Source organism: Mus caroli, unplaced genomic scaffold (genome assembly GCF_978045245.1).
Source record: "Mus caroli unplaced genomic scaffold, Mus_caroli_1 scaffold_17, whole genome shotgun sequence".
NCBI classification, from domain to species: Eukaryota; Metazoa; Chordata; class Mammalia; order Rodentia; family Muridae; genus Mus; species Mus caroli.
The window spans coordinates 69,666,771-69,694,189 of record NW_028227272.1 but is presented as its reverse complement, the minus strand read 5'-3'; the positions used below and the strand labels follow the sequence as shown (position 1 = coordinate 69,694,189).

General features: G+C 37.3%; 1 protein-coding gene across 6 annotated transcripts in view; it reads right to left on the bottom strand.

Moving 5' to 3' along the window:
- The window catches only part of Robo1 (roundabout guidance receptor 1), a 1,022,024-nt gene that overhangs the window by 467,162 nt on the left and 527,443 nt on the right, over positions 1-27,419 (bottom strand). For 5 of the 6 annotated variants that reach the window (XM_029470376.2, XM_085832285.1, XM_085832284.1 and 2 more), the window contains one exon: positions 2,831-2,914. The exons of the other annotated variant lie outside the window; for it this stretch is intronic. In XM_029470376.2, the coding sequence (XP_029326236.1) occupies positions 2,831-2,914 (84 nt within the window). The remainder of the gene's footprint in view (positions 1-2,830; positions 2,915-27,419) is intronic. 6 annotated transcript variants of the gene reach the window in all.

Below are 27,419 nucleotides of genomic sequence, written 5' to 3'. Positions count from 1 at the left end.
CCCAATTCTCTAAAGTAAATCACTTCAACAGTTTAGATAAGCAGAATATTTGATATAAAAGGCAACTCGTAAAAGAGATTAACATTTGTTAACTAGGTTGTTAATGAAAACATAAATTCATGTGTATGACTAGAGATCCAGAGTCTAAGACAGGTCAGTTGGACAGGGATGGTCCCAAATGATTTGAGAGGCAGAGAAAGCAAGTGTTAGTGTAGCAAACTCGGTGTAGTGATTGCTATTTGTCTTTAAAAAAATTGTTCAAAATTAAATAGGTAAGGCGTGGGTAGGTGTGAATTTGAATTTTAAGCGCATGGCCATTTTAAGAGGTTGTTTTGCATCTCTTAACACTGTCTTTCAAATTTGTACATATTATTTTTAACACATGCATATAAAATATTGGGGAATTCTTACTTGTCATCTAAGTAAAATAAACAAACAAATACTAACAAGACACCGGATACGTTTGTATTCCCACTTAGAAGTGCTGTGTAAAATGCAGTGCTGGTGCGTGCATACTTCCTGGTAGTTTTTCTGGTTAAGTTTAAAGGAAGTGTGCTTTGAAACCAGTTCAAACTCAGGACTTAACTTCTGTGTTGCTCAAAAGGTACCTTTTGCTCCTTGAATCATATTTATTATATGTGAAGGATTACTGAACTCTGGATGTTTAAAACTACAGGTAATTTATATTAAATATGAAAAGTACTTTCTTAATGTATAGGACATCTCACTTTCCTATGAATGAATATTCTCTAATATATAAAGATTCTAGCATTTCTTTTCTGAGGTTGTAGAATCTCTCTCTCTCTCTCTCTCTTTCTCTCTCACACACACAAACACACACACACACACACACACAAACACACACACACAAACACACACACACACAAACACACACACCCAAATATATATAAAAGAAAAAGGCAATTTCATGCAATGCCTAAGCCTATGATGTTTTTTATAACATAAACATCAAGTGGGTAAAACATTTTTTAACTTAATTCCTCTTACCAATTTCAGTAGCTAATTTAATGAATAAATAAAACAATAAATAACTATTTACATAAAAGTGAAATAAGGTATGTCCTTAATCCACAGAGCATGAAAGCGTTGCTGAATTACCAAATATTACCTATAACAAATATATGAGTAAATTCTCTTCGCAAGTAAATGATTCAGTTATAGTCTCAAGAAAAAAATAAGATGATTCTGATGATTAATTTTTATTCACTTTGCAATTTTTTATTGCTTTAATTTGTTTCCTTGTAGGAAATAAATATAACTCTATAAGTTTATTACTCCACATCAATTTCACTGTGATAGTCCCTCAAGGGAGAAAATACATAGAAATAAAAATATTTAAATGCAGCACTTAACATTAAGCGCTTTGTTATTTAAGCACTCTTAATTCAATGCTGTAACATGATTTATATATAACATTCAGGAGAGCTATAAAAGACAAAGAAACCCCATTAATATATCTAAACAATGCAGCTTATCCAGTTAGAATGAGTCCAAGGGAGGAGACATATGCTGATGAGAACACCCCAAAAGGATTGCTATCTCCAATTCCTCCTTTCACAAACACAAAGTACCCTGGTTTGTGTGTGATGTTAGGAGGCCATCTTTACTTCCTTCTCTTGCTCCATTTCTGGAAAAGAATCACAAACTTACCATCACCATCAACTTTGGTCAGTTACTCATATGCTCTCTATACTCAGGAGGAAAACAAGAGGACTCCTCAGGAATAGAGAAATACAAGCATGTTCAATTTTTAAATGTGAATTTTGGTTTGTATTCCAAGTATTCAAAAGCAAAGATTGGGGTAAGGGTGAAGTGTAATATTTATATGAAGACACAGAAGATGTTTCTAAGGTAAATTGTCGGGACATTGCTTTATAACGAAGTGAAATGTGTTCCCTGGCTCACTCTGTTTTGCACAGTCCTGTACAAAATCGTAAGGACACAGACACATGCTCTCTTAGAGCCCATCTCCACTGTATCCCTCCTCTCTCTAGCTTACCCCAGCACACAGCCTAGCAGTCTCTGTGGAGAGTCCTGCCAGCAACCACCTCAAAATAAAGACTATCCCTCCAGCCCTTGTTATACTATTATCTGATTCAGTAGGGCTTAAGTGGTACCCTTTATTCTTTAGCCTTGTCTAAATTTTCAGTCAAATAATCTCAGAGACTATAATTGTGTCATTTACACAATTACTCTTCTAACTCTACTTAGAAATTATGCCGGTAACATTATCGTTTTTTTCAGAATGATCATTCTTAGAGTTTTGTATGTAAATTACTCTCAGATTTAATCTGCACTTCTGATGTATACATGTATCTATTTCAGAAGAGATTGCTTGTCAAGACAACAATGCCTCCATCCAAACAAAACCCAGAGTTTGTCAGTATGAATGCTGCCACATTTAAGAGTTTGCTTAAAAGTACAGCTAATTTTGAAATGCGATCACTTGTAGGTTGTCTTACCTTTTGCTGAAGCTAATTTCATGAAATATTAAAACTATGAAAATTTTCTCTTTTTCACAGGTTTACGACATTTGAGTTGCAGAACGATAAACTTTCTATACTATTAAAAGTAGCCAGCCGCTATGCCTGCACTTTAAATGCACAACTCTGTCCTCCAATGTATTTACAGTTGCAGTTAAGACTCTGCAAGGAAAGAGTGGAGTGTGGAAAATGAGGACTAGAAGCTGTGGCTGTGAGCTGGAAGCAGGGATGGTTAGAAATTTTGCACAGGTGGCTGATGATGGATGGAGGTGGAAACATTACAGGGTTAGCATTTCAAGTTAGCATTCGGGAAAGAGACACTCTACCTGTGTAGCCCAGCGAATTGTCATCGTTATCAGAGGTGGGGGCTGGCGTCCCGTTGTCGTTCCCCCTCTCTAGGTCCTCAGGGTCTGTCGGAAACAACACCAGAGCTGCTGATGGGGTCACAGAAGTAACAGTCGTTGCCATTTCGATCACAGCATGTCCAGACACAAGTAAATCCACATGTGACAGAAAAACACACAAGGACAACACACAGCACACGTCTTCCTTGCCCTTCCTGCAGCACACTGAGCCCTGTGTAGGTCTCAGCACCATGCTTACAGTTTCTTCTTTTTTTCCCCTTAATTTCCCTAATTCTCTGCTCTGCCTGCACCTTTGCTGCACTTCAAAGCTGGCGACTGGCTCTGACTGCCCTCTGTGAGGCCGCCAGCATGACTGAGGGAGCATATGGACGGAGGGAGAGGGCAGGGTGGCTGGATGCTAGCATTGCTAATTTTCTACCTTATTGTTAATCAAAGCTATTGACTGTGATCACTCCCCATCATCGCTTCATCTCCTGGCAATTACAGACTCCAGGGACAGTACTTCAGATGAGAGCAGGAGGGAGCTGGTAAGGGTCTTGTGAAGGCAGAAGGAAAACCGGTAGAAAAATGCTCCACTATTTTTCCCTCAGAAAGAAGATGAAGAAAAAAAAAAAAGAAAAAAAAAACAGTAAAGAAAGCCAAGCACATCCTATGTCTTTGGAAGACAACGATTTCTCCTAGAATAGAACTGAGAAAAATTGAATGAGTGTCTGGGTAAAACAGCACCTGACTTGGAATATTTTTTTTCTTTGAATACTTAAAGGCATCCCAGATTGCTTAATAGTCTTTATTGCAACCTAGCATGTAAGTATTACCATCTATGTATTCTTAATTTTCTCAAGGAGAAATGAATTTTAATGTTTTTGGAATTACACATTTTTTTTTTCTATGCAGAATTTTAGAGATGGGGCTGAACGCAGCACTCAGGTCTGGTAATCAGCAGCAGATCAGCCTGTGGGTGGCAGTAGTCTGGGGACGTGGTTTGTGGGTGACAGTAGTCTGGGGACGTGGTTGGGTCATATCTGTTAGCATTCCTTCTAGGCTCCGCCCCACAGTTACCTGGCAGGTATGTCTGGTTTACTGTAAAAGGGGCCCTTTGGTTGGTGGTTTAAGTCCCTGGGAGCTCTGGGGGGATACTGGTTAGGTGATACTGTTGTTCCTCCTGTGGGGCTGCAAACCCCTTCAGCTCCTTGAGGACCTTTCTCTAGCTCCTCCATTGGGGAACCTGTGCTCAGTCCATCGGATGGCTGTGAGCATCCACTTCAGTATTTGTCAGGCACTGGCAGAGCCTCTCAGGAGACAGCTTTATCAGGCTCCTGTCAGCAAGCCCAGGGACTAAACCACCAACCAAAGAGTATACATGGTGGAACTCATGGCTCCAGCTGCATATGTAGCAGAGGATGGCCTAGTTGGTCATCAATGGGAGGAGAGGGCCTTGGTCCTGTGAAGGCTCTATGGCTCAGTGTAGGGGAATGCCAGGGCCAGGAAGCAGGAGTGGGTGGGTTGGTGAGAAGGGGGAGGGGAGGGGAAAGGGGGTTTTTGGAGTGGGAACCAGGAAAGGGGTATTTGAAATGTAAATAAAGAAAAATATCTAATAAAAAGAAAAAAGAAAAAAAGGGGAGGGCTGTTTGCCCACTTCTCTCCCTCTTATTCTCGTACACTCTTACTCTCGTACACTCTTACTCTCTACCCCTTCTCTCCCTGACCCCTCTCTCTTGATGGGTTCCTGCCTGGCCAGCCTTCTCTCTCTCTCTCTCTCTCTCTCTCTCTCTCTCTCTCTCCTTCCTCCCTCCCCCATCTCCCTCTCCCTCTCTCCTTCCCTCCCTTATTCCTTCCCTCCCTTTCCCCCCCCCCAAAAAATCTGGCTCTACTCCCTTCCTAACTCCACTTCCCATGTCCTTCCTTCCTAACTCCACTTCCCATGCCCTAAATAAACTCTATCCCATACTGTATCTGTCTATGGCTGGTACCTCAAGGGAAAGGAACGCCTCAGCATGGCTCCCACCTCACCATACTGCGCCTATACCAAAACCTTCCCTGGCCTCTTCTCTTTTTTAATAAAACATAACAATATCTATATGTGCTAAGAAACTTGGACCATCACCTATTGTGTCGCTGCTGATAAGTAGATCGAGAAACAATAAAGACTACACCTTCTAAGTCAAAGAGTGTGAAGTCATTCAAGGTAGAGTGCTCTGTGGGCTTCTATTACCTTAAACAGCATCTGCAGAGGATTCTACCCTCTTGCATGGGAAGAACAGCTGTGAGCTTAGGAAAGAGAGAGAGTAGCGGAGGAACATCCCAGGCAGCGCTCATTTTTGTCTCTCTGCCTTGTTTTTTAGTTAGGGCAACACATTTTGTCACAGGCAGAGCTATTCATGAGTGACGTCACAATTTTTAACACGTAATAAGAAATCCATCACAAGTTTACAAGGAGCTACCTGCTGTTCCCACCCATTTTTTTTTTTCTCTCTGTGCTTCCTACCACATGTGCCAAAGGATGAAACTGTTGTGGTTAAATGCAGAAGAGTAGGCTTTAGAGCTGTGCAGAAAGACACGGGGGCATAATCACTTTGCTTTATTTATTCTTGTCTCTCTAGGGATGGCTTTGTCATGTTTAGTCTCAATAGTGACTTTGGAAATGGTCAGGCAGTGCACGGCAGCTCTTTAGCCCTGCAGCTTGTGAACATGCTAAATACATGGACAGCTTAGGTCAGACATGTGTGTTCCATCCTCTAGACAGGCTGAGACGTGGGTCTCATTGGGTAATTTGGGGGCAGCATTAGGTACTACACTGCTGGACAACAAACTAAGTAACCTCACTCAAGGGGTTTAAATAGAGGCTGGCCCACAGAGATGAATAGCAATGACCAATGCTGTTCATGTGTATTAAAAGGCTTTTAAGGAAGGGTGCAACCCTGCCTTCTCAAATATTATTTAAAAAAAGCACGGTGTATGCAGAGTCACCTTAGTTTTATGGATTAGTTTTAGTAACAAGCACAGTCAAGGCAAACCCTTCCACTTAATTATGAAGGGATAGTAGAGAAATTCACTTAGTTAATTTAAGGTGGCTGTTCCACTTCTAATCAGTTTGTTTAAAACAGGATAGCAAACAGGATAGCATTCTTCCAAATCTATGACCAAATTAAGTTTCCTTGTTTAGCTAGTATCAGAAAACTGTGGTATAGGTTTCTATGTTTTTGTGACTACTGATGCCCTCCTGGAAATGTAAATTATTTTCTTAAAATCCATGGAAATAAGGAAAGTGAGTCCAGTATCATTGAATTGAGTTGCTTAAATCTACTTAAAGGGGAAAATGAAACCTCCTCTTACCTGACCCTTGGTGCTCTGTAAACTTTCCTGCTAGTTTCTATCCACCAGGCTGCAGCCGCCTTTTAGGCTTAGAAAAGATTAGGCTGTGTATTAATCAATCAATTTTACCATATCTACAAAGTCCATCCTGCCCAGCTAGTACTGCCCTTAATTAAAGACATGCTGGGCCGAAAGGAAAGCCAAGGTGCCATTTTTACTAACTTCACTAATTTTTCTTCCTTCTCTTCCTCCTTCTTGTCAAAAGATAACAATAATATAAAATACCCCATTGATTCACTCTGTGTGAGCTGGAAGCTGAATGATGGATCAAAAGATAGATACTTAATTTGTGTGTGTGTGTGTGCCTGTTGTTATTAAGTAGTATTGACTACTGAGCCACAGGCTAGAAGATAAAGAGGAGAGAGGTTATTTTGTGTATATTTAGCATATTTGTAGGAGGGCCCTTCTCTAGATTCTGAGTTTAGAGTTCTATAGGCCTGAGTTCAAGGCAGTGCAGGTACTGTTTGTTAATGTGAGCCTACATGTCTTCTATAAATGCATTGGCTCTGGGGGCTTTAGCTCTCATGGGAATGCTATTAAGATGAAAATGTAAACTCCCCAGGTCAGTGTTTTATTTTTCATTTTTACACAGGATTGAAGGTAACAGATGAATCAACGAAGGCAAAGTCTAAATCAGCGATGAGCTCTAAGTAAAATACAACTGGAAAATGCCCGAGAAGAAAAGCATTTCTCTACTTGTATCACATACTGAAGGGAAAGTGCTATAAACACACTCAGAGGGTGCATTGTATCTCATTTTCTCTCTGTGTGTCTCTTTCTCTGTGTCTCTCTCTCTCTGTGTCTGTCTCTGTCTCTCTCTGTTTCTCTCTCTGTCTCTCTCTGTGTGTCTCACTCTGTCTCTCTCTCTCTCTGTGTCTGTCTCTGTCTCTCTCTGTTTCTCTCTCTCTCTGTCTCTCTCTGTGTGTCTCTCTCTCTGTGTCTCTCTCTGTGTCTCTGTCTCTGTCTCTCTCTCTGTGTGTGTCTCTCTCTGTGTCTCTCTCTCTCTGTCTCTCTCTTTCCTAAGCCTATATTACATATAAAGTAACAAGGCAAGGAGATCTTCATGACCAACTCAGGTGAGATATACTCCTCCAGGGAAGCTAGTTCCTATCTAGTGTTCACTACCTTCCAAAGCAACCAGTTTCATTGTTAGGAAATTCTGTGTTTCATTTGTTAAGAACAAATCTGCTGTTTGGATTCTCTGCCCCTCAGCTTCAGTTGTAGTCTAATCTAATCTAATCTAATCTAATCTAATCTAATCTAATCTAATCTAATCTAATCTAATCTAATCTAATCTAATCTAATCGGATGCTCCACTCACAGTTTAATCATCGTTCACAGCCAACTCAGCTTTATGTCTACAAGAAGCAGTGTCAAACTTTCCCTTAGTAACAGGACTCTCATTTGCTGTCCCTTCGATGTAGTCTTTTCCTGGGATCTCTGTTTGTATTACCTATTTTACAAAAATGTGAATAATATTTTAATTCCTTTATAATTCAGTAAATGCTGTTATCTGGGGAACAAACAACTCTTAGACTTAATAAACACAAGCTTTAGTATTTATAAAAAAATTATTTGCCTGACTTTATCTTCTATGTGTATAGCGTTCTTGAGCCAATAATACATACAATTATATGTAAAACAATCTCTTATATATTTAATAAGACTAAAACTATAAATGGAATAAACACTAGAAAACATTCCGTTTTAGTAAATTTTGTATTTAATTAAAACTCACTCAATGTTTTGATTGATGGAAAATATTTTTATATACAACTTATTACATGCTACAAAGTTTAAAATGCTTGTACATTTTAGAATTCCTTGATAAGACAAATTAATATATTCATATTGAAAGCAGATCCAATTTGCCTTCAATGATTGTCAACAGCACATCCCGTGTTGATAACACTCACTGCATTGCAGAATAAGGCTCCTGGAAGTTTATATCACTTAACCAGCAACAAGTAGCCCTAAATTATTTGGGGTGGAATGAGGTTACAGAACTGTATATTTCCAAGTACCAAAGAGTATCACCTCAGAAATTACCTGTTAACTGTAAGGAGAAAATGTATGTTGATAAGAGCTACTTTAGAGAGTCTCTACTTTAGCTTAATAGTCAAACCTAGCCTCCCCACAGTAGGTGTCTCAGAATGAGAACACAATGGCCTTGTTTATCACAGTTTCACTTCTAGATATGCCAAGTTTGACTCATATGCAATCAGACTTAAAACCCGACGTCAACTGTACGGAGAACAATATCTATTATTATTAGACTATGCACTAATAAAATGGTGAGGCGGCATCCTGGTGATACTGACTTTAAATGGTGGAGAAAAATACTGCTCAAGGAGCTAGAAAAAGGACACAACACATGTTAGCAACCGATCTACTATGGATACCACAGATGTAAAACTGGGGTAGGATGACCACGTCATCTAACCAAGTCTGGAATGCGCTGTAATGACCCTTCTCTTCCCTCTCCCACGTGTAGATGGCTCTTTTCCTAGGGTGGTCCTGGTCCACCATCCATATTCCTCTAAGTTGTTCACCATGTCCACTTGGTAAACAGTGCTACAGTATTTGGAAATGAAGATGCCCAAGAGAAAAAAAACTATGATATTCAAATTTGGAACTTCAAAGGTAAGTTTAGTAGATCATACACTTGCTCGGGATGCAGTGAATGGCAGATCTGTATGAGTTTGAGTAGAGCCAGGTTTACACAGAAAGTTTCAGGACAGCCAGGGCTGAAGCTGTCTCAGTAAACAAACTAGCAAACAATAACCAGCTGAACAAATTAATTTGGAGTTTCATGTGTTTATATAAGCAATTTCAGTTACTTTGCAATTACATGAGAATTTTTTGTTCTTAGCATTCCCCTCTACAGTGCTGTTCTGTTTAGTCTGGGTCACTTCACAGGATTTAAATATAAAAGTCTCCCCTTTGGTCTACTGTTCATTGTTAAACTCGTTTCCTTATAGATTTGAATTATCACTGCACCACACTTTGGCATTAATTGACATTTTGAAGATGACCATTAATAAAAGATTAGGGGAAAGCAAATGAATACAAACTACTATCAATATGAGAATTGTGTTCTACAAATTGGATCAATCCTCATCGATTCTTTTCTACTAATCAAGAGGAATGCAGGGAATGGGTCCTTTAAATGAAGTACTGAGAACATTTAATTAGAAACCTAGGCAATGAATTACAAAATTAAATACAAAATTGTAAAGATTTATTTAATCTATATCAGAATCCCACAGGATCAAATCAAAATTAAATTTTGACTTCTGCCCGTGTCATTTCTGGTCAAAAATGATTATTTAGTATGTATTATTACTTACTCTATTCATTTCAAGTGGGACTAAGGGAGATATCTGAAGACCATTACAGAGATTTACTGAGAAAATAGATGTTAGAAGTTGTTTGTATTTAGTACCCACCTCAAAAAATTCAGAGAATGAAGTAACTTTTTATTTTTAACATTTTAAATTTTTATTGGTTATTTTATTGATTTGCCTTTCAAATATTATCCCTCCTCAAACTCCCATCCCATCCCCCCTCCCCTACCTCTATGAGGGTTCTCTCTCATCCACCCACCCACCCTCTCCTGCCTCACCACCCTGGCATTCCCCTATTCTGGGTCCTCGAATCTCTAAATAACTTTTTAAATGCACACTGCAACCAAAATGCAGGACCCTGTTTTAGAACACCAGCCATGACACATGTCACTCAAACTGTGCTCATACTCATTTTTTTTCTGTCTCTTGTGTTGTGTCGGCTATTACATATATGTGCATGTCTGTGTGCAGGTGATCACACCTACACGTGAAGGGTGGAAGAGGATGTGGGAGTTACACTCTGTCAGTCTTCTCCTTGTCTCCTTCAGGCAGAGTCTCACTGAAATTTGCCAAATAGAAAGTCTGGTTGGCCAGCGAACTCTCGGACTCCTCCTATATCTTCCCCCCAGTGCTGGGGTTACTGTAGCCGACTTCAGTACCTGGGGTTTTAGACCTTATACACAACATGTGTGCTTTCCCAATGCATTCTTTCTTTATCCACCTACTCCATTTTTATAAACTCTCTTTTCAAAGTAGCAGCAACATGGTCACTATCAACGTATACAATCTTCTTTATGTTTACTACAATCAGAAAATCAAAAAATTTCCTTACATTTACTCTAAATTTAGAAGAACTATGGTTATAAAAATTATTGTGGACAATAATTAAGAGAGCCTTGGTTTAGTAAAATAAACCACAATGCTAAATGAAGAAAGAAAGAAAGAAAGAAAGAAAGAAAGAAAGAAAGAAAGAAAGAAAGAAAGGAAGGAAGGAAGGAAGGAAGGAAGGGAGGGAGGAAGAAAGAAAGAAAAAAACAGAAAAACTGCACTGTCATCACAAATATTAGTCATATAATTTAAAGATTTTTAAACATGGCAATGTCCACTTATATCTCCATGTACTTTCATAGTCTGTCAATACTATGAAAGTGCTGATTCTCACTGTGTTCTTATATTTGAGAGGCAGATGCTAAAGAGCACAGAGGGTCTGGTTCCTGGTCTTTTGCAACTGGCAAACTGTAGGGTGGGAATTTGAATCTCTATGAATTCAGACTCCAGGATACTGTTCTTTGTGTGTCGTCTCCCAGCCTTCTTAGTCATCTGCTAGGAACTAGAAGGAATTTCAATACCGCATTAAAAAAATGGGACACCAGATTGGTTACTTTTCTCTAAACAGTGAAAAATGAGGTCAGGCAATTACACAAATCTTTTCTTTAGCTTCTTTGAGCACATCACCAGGATTTCTTCCCCATCTTTGTTGACATAGTAAAATATTTAATAAGGGAGTCAGCTGATCTTAAGCAAGAAATATACACAACTGTTATTAAAATGCATAGTTCATACAATATTTCTAGATACATTGGTTTGGGAGTTAAACTATTAAGCAAAATTAAAATATATCCAAATTCTTTCCAACAGTTACTTTTAAAAACTATTCCTTAATGACAGACGTATATTTTTTTTGACATGAATTTAAGGGCTGTTAAGACATGTCCTTGCACTCTTTCGCATGCCTGGCTCTAGTGCTAGGCTTAAGGACAAGCGGACATTGATCTAATATTAATGCATGATTTCAGGAAACATTGGGGCACTCTTTTGCTATAGTCAGGAGTTCAAGATAGAGGTAACTTTCCTCAATGAATGGATGTGTATTTTGAGACACTTGTATTTGCCCATCTATGGTACTGTGATCACTGCATATCTAATTTATAATTGTATATAGTATGTTACTGTTTTGGATAGAGTGTAATCTTTCTCCCCCAAGTTTTATATATATTAATATCTAATTAATATAGATATAATAATAATGTTAATTAATTTACATATTTAATTATATACTTATACCTATATGATTTATATATATCTTAGATCTATAGATTTCTCATATATATATTTCTTAGATATACAATCTAAGAAATACATTTTTGCTTACTTTCAGTGAATATTTTACTTCTATTTTCCTAGAAGACAGTTTCTTGGAGATATGATTGACACAATATATATCAAAGAAAATGTAATGAATAGCAATAAATTTAAAATTGAAAGAATTTGTTACATCAATAAACCATGAAGGGATTGTAAGTATCTTCAGGTTAGGTGACTAACCTGTATTTTTGTTCTGAAAACTCCCTTTGATTTAGGTGGTGTCCAGGGTAGATGTATAGATTAAATACAGATATACTCTGATTTCAGTGAGTGCGTTTATTTCTCAAGGCGTCTCTTGAAATGGAAGTGAAATTGGTAAATTTGGAATTAGTACTTGGTTTGTTGATGGTAAATTCCAGGTTTGAATATTCAAAGAATACCAGAGTTCTGAAAAATATGTCAGGGTGCACAAAACTGCAAAACATCATTTTGTTTACATGATTTGGAGGCACGTCAGCTTCTATCAGGTCAATGTAACATTAAGTGGTAGACATCTAACACATATTTAGGTACAACAAGAACGAGAGATGGAAGTGTAACAATTCTGCTAGCACTGCAGTGAAATGTTAGGAAAGCAAATACATTGAGGGATAGAGCTGTGACAGAGTACCAAAAAGAAGCAGAGAAGAAGCTCTAAAACTCATTTAAATGCCACTTAACTCAACAAAACACGACAGAGGGCTTTCAGTATGGAGATTGTTCGATTGATGGAGAAATGCTTATAATTTATAACCATTTGTTTCCAGATCGCTTCTCACAGAAACACTGGCAGAGCCCAGCTCTTAAAGTAATTGGGGAAAAATTATTCTTCAACATGACAACTTGCTTTTTTTTTCTTTGATGTCTGCATGTTTGATGTAAGAATGTCACAGGGCTTTTCAGGGAAACTTTGAGTGATGACTACTAACTTGTATAATTAGAAACCGAGCCGATTGTCCAGTTGAGTCCTGTATTTATGCACAATCCTCAGATCAAATCCTCAGTAACGTGGGATGTGACAGATACCTTACTGGGGTGGATTTAATCTTCTGAGATTGACTGTCTTGAACTTTATATCTGAGAGTTAGTTTCCGGTTCATTTTACTTAGTATCTCTGGCCAACTCCGTCTGTTGGTCTTTTTTGTTATTCTCTCCACCCCCTTTGCCCTGGTACTCAAAGGCTTTTCTTTATTGAGCTTAGCATCTGCTACCCTCCCATTCCCTTCCAGTCAAAGCATAAGGTGACTTCAACACGGGGTAATTAAATAGTGCTTGAACTCAGCTAACAGGTGGTGTCCCAGCTGCCCTCAACGCACACTCAAATTCATTCATGTGGCAAGAAGGACACAATAGTAATATCTAAATTAGTAAAATGTTCCTTCTATATCAAAATAAATTGTGCTGGAAAGTCAGCAACAGTTAGGATCATTCCTTTTTTACAATTTGAGAAAAGATGAATCTATCTGAGACTCTGATCAACAACCCCAATGTCCTATCCTTTGGCTTTGGATTATATTTTATCATAGAATCCACCAATTTTTCATTTCCCCAAATGTATTAATAAGCCCACTTGGCAAGTGATGCACTGATAACCATGATCAATGATGTAACAATTAGATGCAATGCTTTCTTAAATTTAGTCAAATATTGTATTATATACTTAGTGTTTTGGAATCTCTAAAACTAAGTAGTTAATTGCTATTTAATTTAGGTATTTTACATGACAATCTCTTTAGAAGCTACTACCCTACTTGTGTCTTTAGCTACTTTAAATCTTTGTTTATTCATTGGCTTTGTTCCTACTATGTAAAAGATATCAAGTCATATCTGTTTTACAGGTATGTTACAAAGGAATCAAATGAGGGAAGTCTGTAAAGATTTTTCATTGGTTATTTTATTAATTTACATTTCAAATGTTATCCCCCTTCCTGGTTTCCTCTCCACAAAACCCCTATTCCTTCCCCCTCCCCCTGATTCTATGAGGGTGATCCCCCACCCAGCCACCCATCTGTAAAGATTTTTATTACAGTCCAGAACACCTAGTTGGAAATCAGTAAGTTAGTTTATTTAAGAGTATAAGTATTTCAAATTAAAGGTTTCTCTGAAAATCATTTTAGAGCTGGAATGGTGACTCTGTTCTTCCCCACACTCACAGGAGGAGACTCATTGCAGCCTACAACTCAGCCCCAAGTCTGATACCTTTTGGAGGCACCATGGGCTCTGGGCCCGTACCCACATATTGACACACAAACACAAACACACTAAAATAACTTCAGTCTTTGATATAAATTTTAAATGTTAACTAAAATTTTTATTTAAAAAAATATAATTCCTGCCTTTTTTATTGGAAGTAGATAGTTTTATATACAATATATTCTGATTATATTTTCTCATCCTCTGTGTTCTCCCAGATACTTATATCTCTCTACCTCCCCACCCTCCCAAATCTATACTCTCTCTTGCTTTCTCTCACTAGAAACAGAAACAGACATCTAAAAAAAAAATATGTTAACCTCTTTTAATGAGAAAATGCCCACTCTGCTTCTATGTTAACATGACAATTTAGAGCCTATAGAGGAGATATTTTAAAATTCAACAGAATATAAGGTTTGAAATTCTATATATTCTCTTAGCCATATTTACTGTGTGCTCAGCATGGCATCTTCTTAGAGCACAAATAGCCAACTTCAACACTCAGCAAGATCCCCACACCATTCTTTTGGCTTAGGGAATTGAGTTTGCCTAATGGCCTGGTTGGTTTTTGATCATAGAGATAGAGTTTACTGAAATTGCTTTCCTAAGGCAGGAATGGGGACTGGGAAGTGAGTAGGCGGAGCCCGACACTGTATCCACTATTCAGATTTCTTCACTGGTAAAAGAGAACATTTCCCTGCGTGGCAGAGAGGCTTCAGCATCTGCCCTCTTCTGCATCTGTTAGGCTGGTGCCTGGATATGAGGACGATCAAATCTGAAGCAATGGAGAGAATCTCTCTTCACCTGACCTGCCTCAAGAGTTGGGTGAGCCATGACAGCCATCCCTCTGAGACTATTAAGGCCATTTCAAGGCTGCATTCCCCTAACTGCTAAGGGAACAAATTTTCTCCACAGTCTCTTCATTGTCTGTCTTTTCTAACCACAGTCACGGCCTTGCCCTCTTCATTCTAATTGTGCTTTTGAAAATTGGGGTCATTTTATGCCTCCAGCTTCTCCAAAGGTCACCGGGATTAGCTGTGTCGGATCGAGTACCAGGGAGAGAATGAGGCTTCCTCCCCATTCATCCAGCCCGCATTGATTTCCCCTCAGTGTGAGTCCACAGTGCCACTGGGGGTGATTCTCTTTTCTAAAGGGCCATTTGTTATTTTCTTTGCACCCCTTGCACGCTTCTCAGGAGGAAGATTTGTGCAGTGATGGTTATGATTTTAAAGAAGTAGGCTCACAGATGATCTGACCAATTTGTGCTTGGAGTCTGACTCTGTTGCTTTAGTCTAGTCTAGGTAGCTCCCAGGCATCGGATGTTTCTACATTGTGACATCAAACTGAAATTTAAACAACGTCCTTTGACTTGCTAGTCTATAAAATGTTCTGCAAATATGCTTCATCTATGTAGTTATATAGAGACTAGTCGAGCCTAGGCTGTCCGTAACAAGTTTGTTTTTTCCTCTCCTTTATTTTATTTTAATTAATTAATTAATTTATTATGATTTTCCACTCTTGAGTCTTTAATTTGTATTTTAGAGGAAAATGTCTTCATCACAGGCATTAAAAGGACAGGCATCTTTTACAGTTAGGTATATCTCACTTTGGTATATTTTTCTTAAGAGTCATTATTACTGTAAATCAATCAATGGAAATGTGTAAAGCCAATGACTATTATCAAAGATAATTGTATGTAATTTGGGGTACATGCATGCACTGACAACAGGGGTCTTGAAGGATGACTCCCCTAAATCAAACACCTCAAACACCTCAGGCCACCTATATTATTATTTACATTCACCTATGGTGGGAGTAATTCAGTACAGACAAATCTTTCCTGGGCCGCATGGCCCCTGTCCAGTTTACCAGTCACTTCATCCTACTGGTGGCCAATAGGAGTTAGTTCTGAAAATATTTTCTTTCTAGGAAGCAACTGAGAAATGGACCTGTGATTGGTATGCTTGTCCGTGTAGCTCAGAAAAAAAAAATATGACAAATATGGCTTACACATCACAAGTTATGGCCGCATGAACAAGAATGCATTGATTTTCTTCCTTTTCCTTTTCGTCTCTTTAAGTAGTCTTTTGAGATAAAGTCTCATACGGTAGCTCAGGCTGGCCCTAACTCAGCATTCAGGCTGTACTTGAGTTTGTATCCATCTTCTAGCTACAGACTCCCAAGTGCTGCGATTTTATTTATTTATTTATTTATTTATTTATTTATTTATTTATTTATTTTTGGTGTAAGTTAGGCTTCTGATCACAGGAACACATTTCAAGCACTATATTACACATACAAGTTTGAAAACAGCTCTTGCAATATTTCTTTTTTTCCCTCCTTCTTAGTATACTTACAAGAACATTAGGAAACATGTTCATTTGTAAAGTTGGGAGCTCTGCAAAAGCCTTTTCCAGATAAATTGTTTAAGTTTTTTTTTTTTTAACCAATAAATATTCAGGATGCTGAAAGTATAAATAAACAAATAGTCAATTTTTTTTTGCAAATATTCAGCTGTATTGTGAACACTATTAGTTAGCACATGCATGAGAAATGGGTAAGAAGCTTAATATAGTAACTTATACTGTTTCTTCAGGGTTTTTGTGGCCTGTTAAAATAGACCTCTCAATTGTAGAAAAACTGTTTACATATACGGTGTGTGTGTGTGTATAGTGTGTGTGTATATATATATATATATATATATATATATATATATATATATATATATGTATATCTCCAGAATTATGATAACTGTGTGTGAGTATTTTAGAGAAATATAGAATTTATAAATACATAGTGTTAGCTCATGTAGATGAAGTAATATAGCTGAAGAAAATCTGTAATATGCAACATATGCCATAGAAAATACCTTTTTACTTCCACAAAATCCACAAAAAATTAGAATTACAATAGTGTCATCAGAAACCCTCTAAGACTGACAGGTTTCATGTAGTATTTGATGGTCAGAATTTCATTAGTAGTAAGCTAATGTAAATAGGTTAAACGGCTAAGAATGCATATCTTTATTCTAATGTTTTTTTTCTGGGTCAGAAGAAAGCTTTGTGTTAATGCTAAAACATTCCTATGGAGTGTATATTTGAACATTTAAATATGATCTTAAAAATTACCTGTAAGCCTGGCAACTAAAATTGCCAAAACCTATAAACCTTTCATTGACTACCTATAAACTGCATGTTTAGCTTTGATTCTACGGCTGTTAGTTTAAAAATAATGCATAATTGTACATAATCCTGGCAATGGCAAGTAGCTATAAAATATGATTGTGTAGGAGAAAACACAAAGAGAAGAAAATGTGCCAAAGTAATTATCATGTGGGCACTTCACTGATCATTAGAAATGTAAGACAAGATAACATATTGTATTTAATTGTAAGAGAAAAACATGTCGTTGTCAATTTTCTTATCAATCACATTTGCAACTTATAATGCCATTAAGAATTCTGCTCTTTATGCCACATAAATATATTGCCCCCAGAAGGCTTTTAGATCATAACATGATACCTTCTGCTGTTACTGCAAGCCCTTAAAGCTTGCATGCATCTCTACAAGGCGTGGAAACTTGGAAGCTCTCACTTGATGTTCAGTAAATTAAAATAGTGTGTATATATATATATATATATATATATACACACATCTATATACTATTATATATATAATTTATATAGTATATATGTATGTATGTATATATATATATATATATATATATATATATATATATATATATATATATATATAATTTTAGGCTCACTAAGGAATCCAAGAGGGCCTTTTGTTCTTTCTGACTAATTTGTTGGAGTGGTAATGTCTTGAAAAAACTACAAGTATTTTCATAGGTACAATATCACTTTTGTTAGGAGTTTGGTAAAGGGCATTTATGTCATCTAATACATCTGTCAGTTCAATGTTTATAGAAACACTATAAACATTGTTTATATCAGCATCAAGTTCTTCCTACCCATCTATTGTGTGTGTGTGTGTGTGTGTGTGTGTGTTCTGGAAATGGTAGTCTCTATCTCCTGTATGTTGTTGTGTTACTCTGAGATGTTTCCTTCAGTGACATGCTACTGTATGAAGCTTTCTGAGAATTCTGTCTTTCCTCAATGAGACTCTACAAAGACTCTTTCGGGTTTCTGCATGTTTCAAGAGTTCAGGCTTGTTTTTATTGCTGTCTAGTTTTTGAGATTTGGATTTACTGCAGTTTTTTTTTTTTTGACTGGTTGAGGTATATTTGGGTTGTTTCCAGTTTTACCTATTATGGATAAAGGTTAAAAAAAAATCTGTGTGCATGGTTTACTCTCTCTGGGATAAATGCCTAAAGTGAAATTACTAGGGCATATGGTAGTTGATTAATTTTGTTTTGGTGGTTTATTAAAATTTTTTTGACAAACTGCCAATTTTTTACTTCTTCAAAATTGGCCAATCAGATTTTGAAATGAATTGATATATTGATTGGAAGATCTACCTCTGGAATGTTAGAAGTAAATGGTAAAATTAATATTAAAATAACTTGGTTTTTGCCCCATTCTCCTTCTTTTGCTCCTAGTCACATGTCTTCCTCTCCCTTCCTTCAAGCATCCCCTTGCCTTCCTCTCTACCTCTCCCCTCCCCACTTCTCTCCCATCTTTACATGTGTATACAGAATAGAAAGCTAACTTTGATATCCTAATCCAAAGTTAGAAAGGCAAGTAATATCACTAATTTTACCTCCTCTACAGATAGAGAAATTATTCTGTAGGCTCTTATGTATCGAATAACAACATCCTACTCTTCTCTTAACAAAAGAAAGAAAAGCAATGCCCTGAAGATTAAATGCAAAGACAAGTTTCAAATAAGCTTTGGTACCTTTTCTACTTGGATAGGGAGAAGCTAAAAGCCAAGACTTAAATAAAAGCCAATTTAGAAAACAACCAACCAACCAACCACCACCACCACCACCATCACCATCACCACCATGAGGCAGAGATTTGTTCTGTTCTTATTTTTAACTATAATCCATCTTCTTAGATTAAAAAAAATCCATGGTAGAGTTATACCATAGCCATAATGTGTTTCCATCTTGACTGGTGCTTAATTATAGAGAAGACTGAAGAAAAATACATGGAATAGAGTCATTCTTCTCTGGAAAAATTTATTTTGTTTGTGTAGATACTCAACATTTTCAAGTACCTCGAAGTTAGAGTTGTTTCAGCTTTATAGAAATTCACTTTGGTTTGGTTTTTCTTCATGAACATGTATTACCAGATTTTAGTACTGAAAAAAATCAATTATTAAAATATCTTGATGAATTTATTTTGACAAGGACAGTAGTATGATTATTACTATAAGAGCATATATAAAAAAAAAGCAATAGGTAGGTAGTCTTAGAACATGGGTAAAAATTGCCTAGCATCTCAAATTCTCAGTTTTAGGAATTCAGTGGGAGTTGAAAATATTTTTAATTCCAGAAATACACATCACAAATAATCTTCCCACTAAAAGCTAGCTACAATACTTTTTTCAACAAAAAAACTTTATGGATAATAGAATTGCTATTATATAAAAGACTGTCTTTGAAGAAATATGTTTGACATACATAAAAGATTTTTTTACAAGATTTTATAACAGACTTTATGCAGGCAAATAAATGGAGTAAAAGACAATAAACATAAAAGATAATGAATGAAAAATGCCCAAAGACCTAATCAAGTTCTATGAATGAGACTGAAAGTATATTGATGAGGGTCAGGAAGTGGATTGTTATGAATTTAACTACAACCTTTTATTTGATAAATTCTGACAGCTTGGGAGAGAAAGTTCAGGTCTCACTAGTATTATTTCCCTTGAAGGATGATAAAATGAAAGACAGTGGAATGACATAAAAATTATCAACTTCTTATCTTTGAGTGAAATAGATGATGACAGATATGGGTGTTATAGACAATAAAATTAGAGATCATTAAATTAGTAATAAGTAAAAGTGGGTACATTGTGTGTTCAATCTATAAAACGGTTGAGAATAATCTAAATGATAAATTGATGTTCAAAATAAATACAGGGCAAAATTCCTATTTAACAGAATTGCATAAAGAGTTTTCACATACTACTTATAGTTATGAAACAATATCTATGTATCTATCATCTATTTATTCTTTTATTCTTATCTCATGCATTTCATCCCAACCTTAGTTTCCCATTCCCTCTCAATTCCTCTCCCACCTCCCCTCTCTCCCATATCCACTTATTCAAATAAAATAGCAGGCCTCCCAGGGTATCTACTGAGCATGGCCTAACAAGTGCAATACGACTAGGTTCAGACACTCACCCCAGGCTGGATAAGGCAAACACATAGGAGGAAAATGGTCCCAAGTTCAGGAAAAAGAATCAAAGACACCCCTACTTCCACTGTTGGGAGTTGCACAAGAACATCAAGTTATGCAGAGGACCTAGCTCAGACCCATTAAGAGTTAAAAAAAAATTTATTTTAAAACAAACAGAATTCTTTATTTAAGAGCACCCTTAAATGTTTTAATGCAATACCATCAGCAGAGTTTGAAATTATCCCCAAATCTCTCCTGTGGCTCACACAGCATCCAGAAAGGAATCAGCTTTCTGGAGTGCCCTGAGAAGAGATGTGCAGGTCTGAGGATTTGTACCAAGGAAACAAAGAGGGAGATGAAGAAACCATGGGAAACTTGAAAGTAAATGTGGAACAATGGTACTCTAAGCTATATTGATCTCTGGTCATTTTTGTAAACTTAATCACTGCAAAATGTTTATTGTTATTTTTGTAGAGCTGATTGTAGAATGTCAGATATCAAAACACACACACACACACACACACACACACACACACATACCTGAATTGATATGTGTATTTGCTTACCCCCCAACTCTGGACCAACCTGGAGTATTCAGAAATAATACAAGCATAATATATTTCCTTTAAGATTAATTTTCACTCATGATTTTCATGTTGATCTTTTTAGTGTGAAGAACTAAGTAAACATTGTTTCATAAGCAATTAAAACAAACAATATAAAGAGGACTTCGATGAGTAAAGGCCATTGGAGGAGAGATGGAAATGACAGTTTTATACATTTGAAAAAAAGGGGACAGATTTCTAATTTCTAATGGGTTCTGATTGCCTAAGGCTGAAAATCTGAAGTGTCTTGCCTTTCTAAATTCTAGCAGAATAGAGAACTGGAAATATCAAAACAATCAAACAACCACAAATGTGGGTAGTGTAACAGTTATTTCTAGAACAGGAAAAAACATAGGAATTGGTTTTCTATGTAAAGGTAAATTAGTGTTCATATATCTATGAAACAGAATAGAGTATTGTGGATCCAAACTGGACAGATGCACAATAAAATTTTACATTTATTTCTCACATTGCAAGGAAAGACAGTGCTGAAAAATTGAGGTTATATTCTAATTTATCCGTTCTTTTGGCACTTGTACCATCTGTCAGGTGGTAACTCAAAATGTAGGCAGTAGACAGAGAAAAGTTGGTCCTACAATGATGTAAAGAGTGATTTCTGATTTTACTCTGTGTCAGACACCCAGTAATGTCTGCTTTAGAAATCACAAACTTCAGAAAGCATTTCTGTGTAGCAAAACCCCAAACAGGTAGTTTGTGAAATAGGCTGGTTTTTATTTTGTTTTGTTTTGTTTTGATTGTTGTTGTTTTGTTTTTCTTTGTTTTCCTGAAGAAGATCTATAAGCTGATTGCGTGGTGGGATGGGATGGAGTTTCTTTGTGGCCAATGAATCCTTTTTCAAGAGATTAAAGTGGCTGATGATAAGATCCCCAATATGCTGGGAACTAGCTCCCTGGGCTACTATATTCCTCACACAGCTGTTGTTTCAGACTCCCATTAGTTGTTTAGAATATAAGCTAAATAATCCCATCCTTCAAAGGACCTTAGGAAATTGGGTGTTAGGGCGATCCGCAGCACCATTCAATCAAGTGGTCCTTGAATAAGAAAGTGCCTTCTTTTGAATGGGAAAAGTTTGATCCCATTGAAGGTAATCTGTCATTTATCACACTGGATGCATGAGATGGTTAATGGCTCTATTGATTTTTTTTTTTTTTTTGGTTCTGTTTTATGTACAGCCTGTGAGGCTAAATATGCGATCTGTTTTACACTTGTTATTGATGCACCTAGGTTATTTTTATTCATCCCTGTAGTTATTCAAAAGGAAAATTTCGATGTCTGTAGGTAAAACTACATTGTCATCCTCTGATTCCCCCCCCCCCCATCCTTCTATGGTTCATCGTCCTCTTCTTCTCTTCCCCCTCTTCATCTCCCTCCTCTACCTCTTCTGTTTGTGAAATTTTAAGCATTTCCAATACCAACAGTTATCCCTGGCCCCTTTTACTTTTACTAGGAAAAATATGAAAAAAAATCCTAACTTTTACAACAAAATCTGTTAAACTTATTTCAGAAATATCTTCTGATTCCCCTCTTTCCGTGTCCTCCTGTGCCTTATTGTATGTAACTGCTTGCTTTTTGTAGGTCTCTATAGTTTTAAATTCCTACTTCTTATTTGAGGTTTATATAGTTCGGTTCTACAAGGCAATCTGTTCTCCGCCCCTCCCCCCCCCAAAGGAAAGAAATATACAAAAGTAGGTGGCAACTGTTGCCTCCTGTCAGAATAATGTGGGGGACTCAGTATCAAGGAGAGGAAGGCTGTAATCCTGCATACAGAATGAACACTGCAAGGCATAACTGTTTAAAAATGAAAAGAAGCAATACTAGTTATAAGATATAAGACGATGTGCCTGTTGGCTTTTGTTAGCTTGACATAAGCCAAGACATATCTGGGCAGAGGGGAGTTTACTGAGAAGCTGTTTCTAAAAGGTTGTTCCACTGACAAGTCTGTGGGGGATATTGTCTTGGTTAATGATTGATGTGGGAGGGCCCAACCCACTGTGGGTGGCTCTTGGGCAGGTTATGTTTAGCCTTGGGAAGAAAGCTAGTAAGCTTCCTATGGGTTTGCTCAGCCTGGTTTGTTAGATATGCAATTTTGCAGCCTCTGCTTCAGGCTGTAACTTCCAGGACTTGCATTGAGTTGCTGCCCGGGATTCTCTCAGGGATGGAGGATTAACTTGAGAGCTGTAGTCGGAAATAAATGTTTTCCTTCCCAAGTTGCTTTGGGTCACGCTGTTCTACCATAGCAACAGAAACCCTAATCATGACAGCCTGAGATGCAGGGGCAAGGTCGACGAGGATACTTCATGGACCCAGCAAACAGAACAACTGAGATATGTTACAGAAGAGAAATATACAAAACTTATTTTTTTCTAAGTTTTGAGTTCACTTGAAGGAGTATATCTATTGTCTGTTTGTGAGTATTCTTGTACATGTCTATTGGGTTAGTAAATATAAATTGTTAAGCCCCAGAGTTATCTGAAATCATCATTATAAAATTATGAAGCCTAGTAATGCCACCAAAATCAGTTCTTTTTTTCAGTTTTCTTTTTCTTTTTCAACTGGGCCAAGAATTGAACTTCAGGCTTCACATATACAAATAAATGCCCAACCCATGATCTACATTCCTTGGTCATATGCTTCTCCTTCTGTAGTTCATCATTTCGACATTTCATCTTCCATAGTTACTTTTTTAAAATTTAACTTTATGCACATTGGTTTGTGCTAGCTTGTATGGTTGTGCAAGGGTGTCAGATCCACTGGAACTGGAGTTACAGACAGATGTGAGTTTGTCACGTGGGTGGTGGGAATTGAACTTGGGTCCTTTGGAAGAGCAGCCAGTGGTCTCGACAGATGAGCCATCTCTCCCGCTACGTTTTCCCATCTTTCCAATGGACCCATTTCAACACTGATTTTAAGAAAAGGGTGCTGGGAACTTATTGTTTCAGTCTGATTTGTCTGTGGATATCTTTATTACTTCTTCAAATTTCAAGGAATGAATGCTGAGAAAATAGCTCAGCCACACAAGCACGGGGACCATGTAAAAGCCAGACAGAGTAGAAGTGTTTATAATCCCAGAGCTTGGACAGATGGATGCCTGTGGCTCACTGGCCACCCAGCCTAGTCTAGTGGTCAAACTCCGTGTTTCAGGAAGAAATAATGTCTAAAACCAAACCAAACCACGACAAGACAACATAAACAAATAAAAAACAAACGAAACAAACCAATCAAGGATGATGGCTCATGAGGAATGACACCCAGGGTTGATCTCCTTCCTCCATGTGCACACTCATCCATCTGGAGACTCACATGCCTCCATATGCATGTGTGGACATACTGAGATGGCGAATAACCTTGTCAATTGCAGTTCATTCATATTTTCTTATTCAAGGACTGGCTTAGACAGAAGCTTTAGGTCTAGAATACCACTGATCTAATTGCACATTTAAATAAGAATGCTTGGGCAATCAAATTCATAATAAATCTGCAGAAACTCTTTTCTTATTTGTAAGAGAGGTGAGAGGGTAAATGTATATGCAAGGAAAGTTTTTATTCTGGGTACTAAGTCTCAATAACAAACTTAAAACGCTCATTAAGCCCATGGAATCATGTTTGAGAAACCAGAGGCAGTCTAGATTTAGGAGAATTCTTAGAAGAACACTAGAAACATTGCAATTGGTGACAAATTCTGATTAACTTCAGTTTAAAAATACCAGCTGTACTACCCTCAAACGAGAATGTCAACTTTATTCTTTGGAGCTTTACAATCTGACTCGGACCTCTCTTTATTGGATATGAAGTCTTAGATGGATTATTGTCTAATCCATGCTGTTTCTTTGACTCTTGTCTGGCTGTGGCTCATGAAACACTTTCCATCAGAAAGCTAGATCTTCTGCATAATATGTTGTAGTATCTACATGTCATAGTCTGCCTTGATTCCTTTCCTCAACCCTGTCCTCCATTCTCAACAGTTCCAACTATGTAGAGGTGACAAGAATTAGGGCCTTTCCTCTGGATTTGGATTCAGCTCAAAACATTGCGGTTGCTTTGATTTTCTTTCCAGATTGCTAAATCATTCTTCATGCTAGCAATAACTTGACTTCACTTTCTTTACCATTCATGTGTCCAATAGAGCACAGCTTTAATTTCCTCTAAGAACCCTTGCATTGCATTTAAATCTTAGCTCTTTGCTCAAGAGGGTTAACTTTTGACCCACCTTGGCTTCCGATATAACTGCCTCATAACACTTGGTTATTTCTAACTTTTCTTTTAAAGGAAATGGCACAAAAGTTTCCCTTTTACCCGAAAACTCTGTGTGGTCAGTGTAAAAATACTAATTGGTTTAATTTAAATGTTGCTGTTGTCCAGGAGATCTGGAAGCCGAGGAGAGGTAAGGAGACACAGAGCTAAAAGAGTCAGACACACATTTGTATGTTGAGCAGTTTGTATGGTTGGCATATACTGTGGTGTTCCCAAACACTGATAACAACCAACATCAGTCACTCATTGTAGATTGTGGTAAAAGATGCAGTGATCGACAGAGTTTGATATATTATGACATTTACCAGACTGAGACTCCCTGTGAACATACAGTGTTGAAAAGTGATACAATAGACTTGCTTAGTTGCCACACAATTTCAACAAAAAATGTATTATTTGTCAAGTTCAATAAATCAAATAACAATAAAAAGAGTCATGACTATATAACAAATGCCAATAATGGCATTTCAAATACATGTAGGAGTATTCTGATGTTTAATACTTAATAAATAATGATACTAACTTTTATAATATTTACTTATATAAAGTATTTTTCCTTGTATGAGTCTTAGAATGTGGTAATGATCCAAAGATATGGACACCTAAAACATGCTAAAACTGAAAAGAACATAAAAATTTTTAAATAGTAAAGTGTAAACTGCAAACTTGCATTGGGTTTGAAAGAATGACTGTACACAGAAATATTGACCACATGCCTAGGTGTGTCTAGTTGGTCTCTCCACCATCTCCCATGACTAGAAAGAGAAACCCTGAGTTCATGCTCTCAATACTCATACGTGTATAATTATACTGAACAATACCATCTGCCTCATTTTACAAACCAGACACTTAGGAGTTATGCATTTGCTCAGCCCTTGCATGTTGCATCTCAGGAAGTACTTAATCACCTTGTATTGCTGAAGGATGCAAGAAGGCACTTTCCAACACCTCTTTGTGTTGTTGCCTTTCACCCTCCACCCTCTTCATTTCTCCACTAGACCATTGCAATGGCCTCCTAACCATAATCTATAATTTTTGTCCATCAATATAATCCAGTCTTTGGAGAGAAAGAAATATGACTGTTTGTAAATAAAACATTTAATTCTTTTCAAATTTTAAATGCCTTTTTTTCCCCTGCAAGTTGAGAAGAAAATGAAACTCTTCTAGTCTCCAATGTTCACATGTGTGCACATGCATTTCTCTAAAAGGATCGTTACTCACCAGTCGTTATTTACCTTATTCATTGAAGTAGGGATTTTCAGTTGAATTTACTCTTTGCTCATACGGGTAGTCTAGGTAACCAGCTTGCTTATGCAATCCTATTTGTACCTTCAAATTACTGAAATTATAACACAGAGACCCTCTTCAGGTCAATTGACAAGGAATAAGAGACTGCAGATTGCTTCACCCTAAATGGAGTATCTATATCACACTTCCCTGCCCAAAGGCTCAGTGGTTACAAAAGCAGACAGAAAGATTCTAAGAGCCTGAGGTGGATGAATGACTCCAAGAAAACTGTCTTCTGAGCACAAGGGGGCAACTGCCCTTTGAACCCAGCAATTGGGAGAGCACACAAATGACCAAAGCAAGCTCAAACCAGACCGAATCTCAACATAGAGATGAGAGTTGGGAACAATCTCCTCCCTAGCTAAGGAACTATTAGCAATGTATAGATGATGAGAGAGGGGGAGGCAATTTTTAAGAGTGTTGCTCTGTGTAGATTGAGCACTTTCCAGTGGAAGATTACACATTCAAGAGTATGACGCCCCCCCCCCTCTCTCTCTCTCACACACACACACACACACAGAGTTGGATGAGAAAGAAAGAAGTGTGGGTCTAGGTGAGAAGAATGAATATAATCAAAATTGTATGAAATCCTTGAGGAACTGACAACATATGCGAAAAGGCAAAATCTGATGGCATCAAAGGGTTAACTAGATTTACAGGCGAGTTGCCTTACCCACAAGGCATTTACATGGTTTGAGGAGTCCAAATTCTAGTCTTCACACTTGTAAGGCTTGTCCTTTAGTCTTTGTGCCACTTCCTGTTATAGTCTACAATATACTCCACTCCTTCATCTTCAAGCACAATTTGCAACAATCTTCCCTGTGGTCAATAAAATTAAACATTGGGCATTCTCTTCAGACTTTTATAATTGTAAGAATTCATTCTTTCTTTTGTTTGGAATTTACTCATGTCCTGGTGAATTGATTCCTGTTCTCCATTTAGGATTCAAGTCATGCCCCTGCTTTACACTGGTCCTTTCTGACACTCCTGTGTGACCTTTGCAATGATGATACATCCTTCTTTTCCTCATATCC